Genomic DNA, 10,833 nt, shown 5'->3' on the forward strand with positions numbered 1-10,833 from the left:
ATCTTGTTGTTTATGAATGTTAAAATTGTTGGCTCTTGAAAGAATGATGAACAAAGAGAAATGCTATTGATAATCTGAAAAATCATGAAATTGATTATTGAAGCAAGAAAAAGCAGTGAAAAAGAAAAAGCTTGCGAAAAAAATAGAAAGAAAAAAAGAGAAAGCAAGCAAAAAAAGCCAATAGCCCTTAAAACCAAAAGGCAAGGGTAAAAAAAAGATCCAAGGCTTTGAGCATCAAGGGATAGAAGGGCCCAAGGAAATAAAATCCAGGCCTAAGCGGCTAAAGCAAGTTGTCCCTAACCATGTGCTTGTGGCATGCAGGACCAAGTGAAAAGCTTGAGACTGAGTGGTTAAAGTCGTGATCCAAAGCAAAAAGAGTGTGCTTAAGAGCTCTGGACACCTCTAATTGGGGACTTTAGCAAAGCTGAGTCACAATCTGGAAAGGTTCACCCAGTCATGTGTCTGTGGCATTTTTGTATCCGGTGGTAATACTGGAAAACAAAATGCTTAGGGCCACGACCAAGACTCATAAAAGTAGCTGTGTTCAATAATCTACAAACTTAAATAGGAGAATCAATAACACTATCTAAAATTCAAAGTTCCTATAGATGATAATCATTCTGAACTTCAAAGGAAAAAGTGAGATGCCAAAACTGTTCAGAGGCAAAAAGCTACAAGTCCCGCTCATCTAATTAGAATTAATATTCATTGATATTTTGGGATTTATAGTATGTTTTCTTCTTTTTATCCTAATTTATTTTTAGTTGCTTGGGGACAAGCAACAATTTAAGTTTGGTGTTGTGATGAGCGGATAATTTATACGCTTTTTGGCATTGTTTTTAGGTAGTTTTTAGTATGATCTAGTTACTTTTAGGATGTTTTCATTAGTTTTTATGCTAAATTCACATTTCTGGACTTTACTATGAGTTTGTGTGTTTTTCTGTGATTTCAGGTAATTTATGGCTGAAATTGAGGGACCTGAGCAAAACTCTGATAAAAGGCTGACAAAGGACTACTGATGCTGTTGGATTCTTACCTCCCTGCACTCGAAATAGATTTTCTGGAGCTACAAAACTCCAAATGGCGCGCTCTCAACGGTGTTGGAAAGTAGACATCCAGAGTTTTCCAGAAATATATAATAGTCTATACTTTATTCATGATTAGATGACGTAAACTGGCGCTCAACGCTAGTTCCATGTTGCATTCTGGAGTCAAACGCCAGAAACACGTCACGAACCAGAGTTGAACGCCAAAAAACACGTTACAACTTGGCGTTCAACTCCAAGATAAGCCTCAGCTTGTGTAAAGATCAAGCTCAGCCCAAACATACACCAAGTGGGCCCCGGAAGTGGATTTATGCATCAATTACTTACTTCTGTAAACCCTAGTAGCTAGTCTAGTATAAATAGGACGTTTTACTATTGTATTAGACATCTTTGGTCTTAGTTTTATTCTATTATTCATCTTAGGAGACTATTGATCATGTTTGGGGGCTGGCCATTCGGCCATGCCTGGACCTTCATCACTTATGTATTTTTAACGGTGTAGTTTCTACACACCATAGATTAAGGGTGTGGAGCTCTGCTGTACCTCAAGTTTCAATGCAATTACTACTATTTTCTATTCAATTCCGCTTGTTCTTATTCTAAGATATTCGTTGCACTTCAACATGATGAATGTGATGATCCGTGACACTTATCATCATTCTCACCTATGAACGCATGACTGACAACAACTTTCGTTCTACCTTAGACCGGGCTTATATCTCTTGGATTCCTTAATCAGAATCTTCGTGGTATAAGCTAGAATTGATGGCGGCATTCATGAGAATCCGGAAAGTCTAAACCTTGTCTGTTGTATTCCAAGTAGGATTCAGTGATTGAATGACTGTGACGAGCTTCAAACACGCGATTGTTGGGGTGATGACAAACGCAAAAGAATCAAGGGATTCTATTCCAACATGATCGAGAACCGACATATGATTAGCCGTGCTGTGACAGAGCATTTGGACCATTTTCACTAAGAGGATGGGATATAGCCATTGATAACGGTGATTCCCTACATACAGCTTGCCATGGAAAGGAATCAGAAGGATTGAAGAAAGACAGTAGGAAAGCAGAGATCCAACAGGGACAAGCACCTCCACGCACTTATCTGAAATTCCCACCATTGAATTACATGAGTAACTCTATTTTTATTTTCTATTTATTATTTATTATTATTCGAAAATCCATAATCAATTATAATCTGCCTGATTGAGATTTACAAGATGACCATAGCTTGCTTCATACCAACAATCTCCGTGGGATCGACCCTTACTCACGTAAGGTATTACTTGGACGACCCAGTGCACTTGCTGGTTAGTTGTGCGGAGTTGTGACTAAGTGTGATTTACGTTTGAGAGCGCTACCAAGTTTTTGGCGCCATTGTTGATGATCACAATTTCGAGCACCAGTGGTATAATCAGGGACCAAGCATATCTCTCTTCGTGACTAATTAGACCAAGGAATTGGCTAATTATCAAGATTTGAGAGATTGAGTCACCAAGGGATTGGGGCTCAATCAATCATGATTGCCAAGAGATCAATGAGTTGCATGATTGAAGATGAGATAAGCTAGATTTAATCCAAAAAAATAATATCTCCCAATCTCAATGAATCCCCCTGTTCTTATCTTCCACATTCTTTATAGCTTTGTTTACAATTCTGTTGATCCCCATTCCCAATTACAATTCAGTCATTTATGATTCTGCACTTTACATTCTTGCCATTTTCTTTTGTGCACTTTAATTCATCTCTTTACCTTTGAGCCATTTACTTTCCTACTCATTTACAATTCTACAATCACACTCTGTATTGCTTAGCTTGACTAATTCACCAATTGATTAACATTGTTCAATTCTACCAATCTCTGTGGATACGATCCCACTCCTCTGTGGGTTATTACTTGACGATAATTTTGGTGCGCTTGCCAAGAGAACGGATTCATTATCAAAAATTTTGTGGGGTGTAAATTCTGGCCATCAAGTTTTATGGCGCCGTTGCCGGGAATTGGTTTGAATTTGACAATTACTAAATTGATTGGAGAGCTAGATTAAGCATTTTAATTACCTTGTTATTTCGTTTCCAGTTTCTTTTTTTTTTTAGTTTTGCGTTGGTCATTTTTGTTATTCATTGTTCATATTTTTTTTTTGTCTCCTTACTGCCATATTAACTGTTTTATCAATTGCATCAACCAAACTAACCACTAACCTCAACAAGAATTTTCACTTCACTTATTCTCTGCTAGCCGTTTACTGAATGTATGACAGGTAGAAGGGGAAAAACTTCATCTTCCTTTGATAGTGAACCTGAGAAGACCTTCCTTAGATTAAGGAGGGAAGCAAGAGGCAAAGGCATAGTTGGAGAGGAAGTAGTAGAGGAAGATCTAAGAACTAATATGGAAGAAGAGGCACATAACCATGTTGGGGAGGAAGCTGGCAATCATATTGGGCAAGAGAGGAGAGTTTTAGGCTCCTACATCAACCCAAATCTAGGAAACTATGGTAGCAACATTTTGAAGCCAAAAATTCATGCTAACTACTTTGAGTTGAAACCTCAACTCATCACACTTGTCCAGAATAATTGTTCATATGAAGGGGGTGCCCAAGAGGACCCAAACCAACACCTCACTACATTCTTGAGGATATGTGACACTGTAAAGTCCAATGGTGTACACCTTGACACCTACAAGCTACTTTTGTTCCCTTTTTCACTTAAAGATAAGGTAGCAAAGTGGTTGGAAGCATTCCCCAAGGAGAGCTTGACCACTTGGGAGGAGGTTGTAAACAAGTTCCTAGCAGGATTTTACCCACCACAGAGAGTTAATAGGTTGAGAACTGAGTGCAAACTTTTAGGCAGAAAGATGGTGAAACACTTTATGAGGCCTGGGAGAGGTTTAAAGACTTGACAAGGAAATGTCCTCCGGACATGTTCAATGAATGGGTTCAACTACACATCTTCTATGAAGGGCTATCATATGAAGCAAAGAAGGCTGTGGACCACTCTTCAGGGGGTTCACTCAACAAGAAGAAAACTATTGAGGAGGCCATAGATGTTATTGAGATTGTAGCTGAAAATGAGTACTTCTATGCTTCAGAAAGAGCTCAAAAGAGAGGGGTGCTGGAACTCAATTCTATGGATGCTTTGCTAGCACAAAACAAGGCAATTGTAGCACAATTAGCATCCTTAACAAAAAAGGTAGAGCCAAGCCAAGTCTCAGCTGTCCAAGCTCAAGCACCACCACAAGAAGAAGATGCACCAGAAGCTGAATGTGAATGGAAGCAGGCAAACTATGTGAACAATCCCTCTAGACCACCATATGACCCAAACTCTAAAACATACAACACAGGTTGGAAGAACCACCCAAATTTTGGATGGGGAAACCAATAAGCCACAAACCATACCACTCTAACCATCACAACAACCATAACTCTAATCACCAATCAAGCAACAACAGACCTTATCACACCTCACAAAACACATCATATCACCCTGAACAGCAAACACATAACAACCTCCACCAAGATGCATCAACCCTCACCATGCAACCATGTGAAACCAGCAGTAGTTTCTCAAAACTGGAGGCAGCCATAGCTCAGTTGTCAACAAAACTGATCGGGACTATCTCCACTATTCTAGAAAGATAGCTGCAGGATGACAGAAAGATAGATGCTAACCATGAAGAGTTTCGGTCCAACATAAAGAATCAAGGGGCAGCAATTTCAAAATTGGAAGCACAAGTAGGGTGTTTGTCTAAGCAAATACCTATGCCCACACATACCTTTCCTAGTGACACCATGGCTAACCCAAGGAGAGAGTGCAAAGCCATAACACTAAGGAGTGGAAAAGTTATGGAAGAAATGCCTCCAAGTCGAAGCCACCAGGAAGAAGAAAGTACAAAGGAACCTGAAATCAAGAAGGAAGAGAAGACCTCTGCACCATCCTCACCCAAGCAAGTTATAAAGCCTTATGTGCCACAAGCACCCTACCCACAAAGGCTGAGGAAGGATGGGAAAGACAGCCAATTCTCTAGATTCCTAGAAATCTTCAAAAAGCTCTAGATCAACATACCCTTTATGGAGGCATTAGAGTAAATGCTGCTCTATGCTAAGTTCTTAAAGGAACTCAAGACAAGGAAGAGAAATTGGGGTGAGAAAGAAACAGTGATACTTACTGAAGAGTGCGGTGCTATAATACAAAAGAAGCTCCCCCAGAAATTGAAAGACCCTGAGAGTTTCCAAATCCCCTATGTCATTGGGGATATGAACATTGAGAAGGCACTATGCGATCTTGGAGTCAACATAAACCTCATGTCATTGGCTTTGATGAAAAGGATGAGGATAGAAGAGGCCAAACCAAAAAGAATGGCACTTCAATTGGCTGACATAACCTTTAAATTTCCTCATAGTGTGGTGGAAGATCTATTGGTGAAAGTGAGGGAGTTCATCTTCCCAGCTGATTTTGTTGTGCTTCATATGGAGGAAGAAATCAACACATCAATCATCCTAGGAAGGCCATTCCTAGCTACGGCTGAAGCCATAATTGATGTTCAAAAAGGGGAGTTAGTCTTGAGGTTACACGAAGAGAAGATGGTCTTCAATGTCTTCAAGGCAATGAGCTACCCCAAGGAATCCATTGGTGAATGCATGATGGTGGACACAATTGAGACCCTAGTTCAAGGAGTCCTAGAGGAAGAACAATGTAAAGAAATTGAAGAATAAATCATGTGGTGAGCCACCACTAGAGACTATGAAAGAACAAATCATGCTCGACAAGACAAAGAAATTGGAAGTGGAGCCACCAAAGTGGATCTAAAAGCTCTGCTTCCAAACTTAAAGTATGCCTACTTGGGTGACAACAACACATACCCAGTGATAATCAATTCAAGTTTGAATAAACAACAAGAAGAGGAGCTAATCCAAATGGTAAAGCAACACAAGGATACCATAGGATGGACACTTGCTGATCTAAAAGGAATCAGTCCTTCAACGTGCATGCATAAAATCCTACTTGAGGAAGGTGCAAAGCTCTCAAGACAACAGCAGAGAAGGCTAAATCCAACAATGAATGAAGTAGTCCAAAAGGAGGTGTTGAAATTATGGCAAGCAGGGGTGATTTTTAGACAGCCCTTGGGTGAGCCATGTCCAAGTAGTTCCTAAGAAAGGAGGTATCACTGTTGTGCCTAATGAGAAGAATGAGTTGATACCAACAAGAACAGTGACTAGATGGCACCCGTGCATTGATTATAGAAAGCTCAACGAAGCCACCAGGAAGGATCATTTTCCCCTACCTTTAATGGACCAAATGCTAGAAAGACTTGCAGGACATGAGTATTACTGCTTCTTGGACGGCTATTGATGAACGGACTTTTATGTAGTCTAGAATTTTACAAATAAATTCTCGTTGCAAGTATAATATCTAAACCACTTAAAATCCTTTCATACAAAAATTGTTTGTCACAAGTAACAAACCCAACAAAAATAAACCGAAGTATTCAAACCTCGGGTCATCTCTCAAGAATTTGCAGGGAAGTGTGTTACTATTGGTTATGGGTTTTTCTGAGAATTTTTAGAGTGAGGAATGATAAAATAATTAATTATAATTTAAAGCAAGGAAAATTAACAAGAGGATTTATGTAATTAAATTAAAAAGCTTTGACTAAGAGAAGATTAATTGGAAGTTTTATTTTTGTTCGATTTCCCAAGATTTATAGTAATAAGTTGTTATTTTTACTTAGTTAACCCTCAACGAATGAAGGAAAGTCAAGTAGTTGAGCTAACTCTTATTCACAAGTCCTAATCCTCTCCCTTGGGAAGGATTAGCGTTAGTGACTAGAGAGCCAGCCAACAACTTCCAATTACAATTTAACTCTTGAGTCTTCCAACTCAAGGGTCTCCTATTAATCAACTCCAAAATCAAGTTGCGAACCTACTCCATTGACATGGGTGCCATGTTCGCATACATGTAAAGGGAGTAGAAAGAAGACATGATAATTTTGGAATTGAGTTAAGATAATCAAGCAAATAAAGAAATTAAATATAAAAATACTCTTTGCATTAATAAATTAATAAGAGAAGAAGATAAACTAAAGTAATAAAATAAATAAAAGTAGAAGAAAACTAAATTCAAGGAACATTGAACCTGGATTTGAGAAGAAATAAATCTAAAATAAAGAATCCTAAAACCTCTCCTCTCTCTCTAGAAACTACATCTAAAACCTAAAATTATGTGAATGAAAAGTGATGTTCCTGATTCCTCCACTCTGCAGCCTCTAATCTGTGTTTTCTGGGCCGAAAACTGGGTCAAAAATATCCCAGAAATCGCCCCTGTATTTTCGAAGATGCATGCGTGCGCATGCACGTCGTCTAACGTTGTGGCAACTATGGCAAATTATATATCATTTTGAAGCCCGAGATGTTAGCTTTTCAACGCAACTAGAACCGCCTCTTTTGGACCCCTGTAGCTCAAGTTATGATCAATTGAGTGCGAAGAGGTAAGGGCTGACAGCTTTGCAGTTCCTTCAATTTCTTGTATTCCTTCCACTTTTGCATTCTTCCTTTTCATCCTCTAAGTCATTCCTACCCTGTAGTCTCTGAAAATGCTTAACACACATATCAAGGCATCAAATGGTAATAAGAGAGGATTAAGATAAGCGAAATTAAGGCCAAAGAAATATGTTTTCAATCATATCACAAAATCAGGAAGAAGAATGTAAAACATGCAATTTACATGAATAAGTATGAGAATAGTGGATAAAATCCACTCAATTAAGCACAAGATGTACCACGAAATAGTGGTGTATCAGCTATTTTGACTACAATCAGATTGTAGTCGACCCCAAAGACCAAGAAAAGACTTCCTTTACTTGTCCTTATAGTGTTTTTGCTTATAGGAGAATGCCATTTGGATTGTCCAATGCACCTGCAACATTCTAATGGTGCATGCTCTCCATATTTTCGGACATGATTGAAAGGTTCATAGAAGTGTTCATGGATGACTTCTTTGTGTTTGGTGATTTACACTACCTTACTCTAGTGCTGAGGAGATGTCAAGAAACCAACCTGGTTTTAAACTAGGAAAAGTGCTATTTCATGGTCACTGAAGGGGTGGTTCTTGGACATAAAGTCTCCAAAAAGGTAGTTGAGAAACTACCCCCACCTTGTAATGTTAAGGCAGTTAGAAGCTTTTTAGAGCATGCTGGTTTTTATAGAAGGTTTATCAAAGATTTCTCAAAAATTGCTAAGCCCTTAAGTAATCTACTTGCATCTACACACCTTTCATATTTGATCAAGAATGCATAATAGCTTTTGAGAACATGAAAAAGAAGCTTTCCTCATCACCCATCATTGCCCCACCTGATTGGAACTTGCCCTTTGAACTGATGTGCGATGCATCAGACTTTGCAATTGGGGTAGTGTTGGGACAGAGGAAAGACAACTTGGTGCATGTCATATACTATGCAAGTAAAGTTCTTAATGAAAATAAAAAGAATTACACCACTACAGAGAAGGAACTTCTTGCCATAGTATTTGCATTTGATAAATTTAGATCATATCTTATTGGCTCTAAGGTTACTGTTTTCACTAATCATGCAGCCCTTAAATACTTATTAACCAAGCAAGAATCCAAGCCTAGGTTGATAAGATGGATCCTACTACTTCAAGAATTTAACATAGAGATAAAAGAGAGAAGTAGGGCAGAAAACAAAGTAGCTGATCACTTATCAAGAATCCCACATGAAGAGGAGAGAGCACATCAATTTGAAGTGAATGAGAGATTCCCTAATGAACAGTTGATGATGATTCAAAAAAGCCCTTGGTTTGCTGATATAGCTAACTTCAAGGCTATTGGGGAATTGCCTACCAACATCAACAAGCACATGAGGAGGAAGCTACTCAATGATGCTAAACATTACATCTGGGATGAGCCCTACTTGTTCAAAAAGGGTGTTGATAGAATCTTGACGAGATGTATCTCACAAGAGGAAGGACAAGAAGTGCTGTAGCAATGCCATGGATCTGCATATGGAGGCCATTTTAGTGGAGAAAGAACAGCAGCAAAGGCATTCTAATGTGGATTCTATTGGCCAACAATATTCAAAGATGTTAAGGAATTGGTGTCAAGGTGCAATGAAAGCCAAAGAGCTGGCAACCTACCCAAAAAGAATGAGATGCCACAGCAATTCATACTAGAACTTGATCTGTTTGATGTATGGGGAATTGACTTCATGGGTCCCTTCCCCACCTCGTACTCAAATAAGTACATTCTAGTGGCAATGGAATATGTGTCTAAGTGGGTGGAGGCCATTGCAACCCCAACAAATGACAATGGGGTGGTCATGAGCTTCCTTAAGCGCAACATCTTCAACCGCTTTGGAGTTTCCCGAGCCCTTATTAGTGATGGAGGAAGCCATGTCTGCAACAGATCCTTGGAAGCCCTACTCTTGAGATATGGAGTGAAACATAAGGTTGCAACACCTTATCACCCTCAAACAAATGGGCAGATAGAGGTATACAACAAAAAGCTAAAGCAGATTCTAGAGAAAACTGTGGGAGCTTCAAGAAAGGGCTGGTCAAAGAGGTTGGACGATACTCTTTGGGCATATAGGACATCCTTTAAAACACCAATAGGGATGACCCTATACCAGCTGGGGTATGGGAAGGCATGTCACTTACCCCTTGATCTTGAACACAAAGCCTTTTGGGCACTCAAGCTACTAAACTTTGATAACAATGCTGCTAGGGAGAAAAGGATCTTGCAACTACAAGAATTAGAAGAGCTCCGATCTCAAGCATATGAAAATGTCAAAATATACAAGGAAAAAGCTAAGAGGTGGCATGATCAAAAGATAGCAAGAAGAGAGTTTGTAGAAGGTCAAAAGGTGCTACTATACAACTCAAGACTCAAATTCTTCCCAGAAAAACTCAAGTCTAGATGGTTAGGACCCTTTACCATCCTTAAAGTATCCCCTTATGGTCATGTGGAGCTCATGGAGGACAAAACACAAAGAACTTTTTTTGTGAATGGCCATAGACTCAAGCACTGCTTGGGAGGTTCTTTGGAGGAGCAGAGAGTGAGCTACAGCCTCAACTAAAGAGGGAGGATGTCAAGCTAATGACACTAAAGAAGCGCTGGTTGGGAGGCAACCCAACATTCATATCCTTTTTGATTTCTTGCTTTCTAGAAGTAGCTTTAAAATTGATAAATTTAGATAGGTTAAGTTTCAGTTTAATGTTTTTATTTCCCCTGCTTTCTAAGAATAGATTAGGTAGCTTAGATATCAATTCCAATGTTTGATAGTTAGTCATTCTTCAATCTGTTTTCTTTCCTTTGTTTTCTTTCCCTGAAAATACTAGTTGATGAACACACTTATTGATGATGAGTGATTGGGCTGGGAATTAGCTAAAAAGCTAAGTTTGGTGTGGCCACTAACCCACTTAATCTAGGCTTAGAATCCTTTTGAATGAAATTAATTTTGAGAGTAAGCCCAGGGATTAAGTTTGGTGTGGCCGCCACCAAATGATGTCCACATAGCAAGCCCATCATGTTCTTAATCTGAATGCAATAAGTAAATTGGTTATGTATGCAAGGTCACTTTAATGTGTTCATAAGGAGTTAAATAATGTGAAAGAAATGAATTTAATTCACCGTTATGAACACATTAAATATCCAATGATAAACCTAATTTATTAGATGCAAGGAAATTAAGTTTGGTGTCCCAAGGGACACTCATCAATTGCATTTCAATTATATGTTATGAAGGGGAATATAAAAGGATTCTTTTCACTTATGG

At 38.9% G+C, this 10,833-nt stretch overlaps 2 protein-coding genes and 1 non-coding gene across 3 annotated transcripts; 2 read left to right on the top strand and 1 right to left on the bottom strand.

Moving 5' to 3' along the window:
• Positions 1-3,867: 3,867 nt before the first annotated feature.
• On the bottom strand, positions 3,868-3,970 carry LOC127745841 (small nucleolar RNA R71). Its single transcript, XR_008007465.1, has one exon. It is a non-coding gene; the product is annotated as a small nucleolar RNA R71 (small nucleolar RNA).
• Positions 3,971-5,134: 1,164 nt separating this feature from the next.
• On the top strand, positions 5,135-5,761 carry LOC107479525 (uncharacterized). The gene has a single exon (XM_016099653.1). The coding sequence runs from the start codon at positions 5,135-5,137 to the stop codon at positions 5,759-5,761; it is 627 nt and encodes a 208-aa protein (XP_015955139.1).
• Positions 5,762-9,210: 3,449 nt separating this feature from the next.
• Positions 9,211-10,134, top strand: LOC107479526 (uncharacterized). Its single transcript, XM_016099654.1, has one exon. It carries the CDS (start codon positions 9,211-9,213, stop codon positions 10,132-10,134), a length of 924 nt encoding a protein of 307 aa, XP_015955140.1.
• Positions 10,135-10,833: the final 699 nt, after the last annotated feature.

The sequence above is a fragment of the Arachis duranensis genome, chromosome 3, assembly GCF_000817695.3.
Source record: "Arachis duranensis cultivar V14167 chromosome 3, aradu.V14167.gnm2.J7QH, whole genome shotgun sequence".
NCBI classification, from domain to species: domain Eukaryota; kingdom Viridiplantae; phylum Streptophyta; class Magnoliopsida; order Fabales; family Fabaceae; genus Arachis; species Arachis duranensis.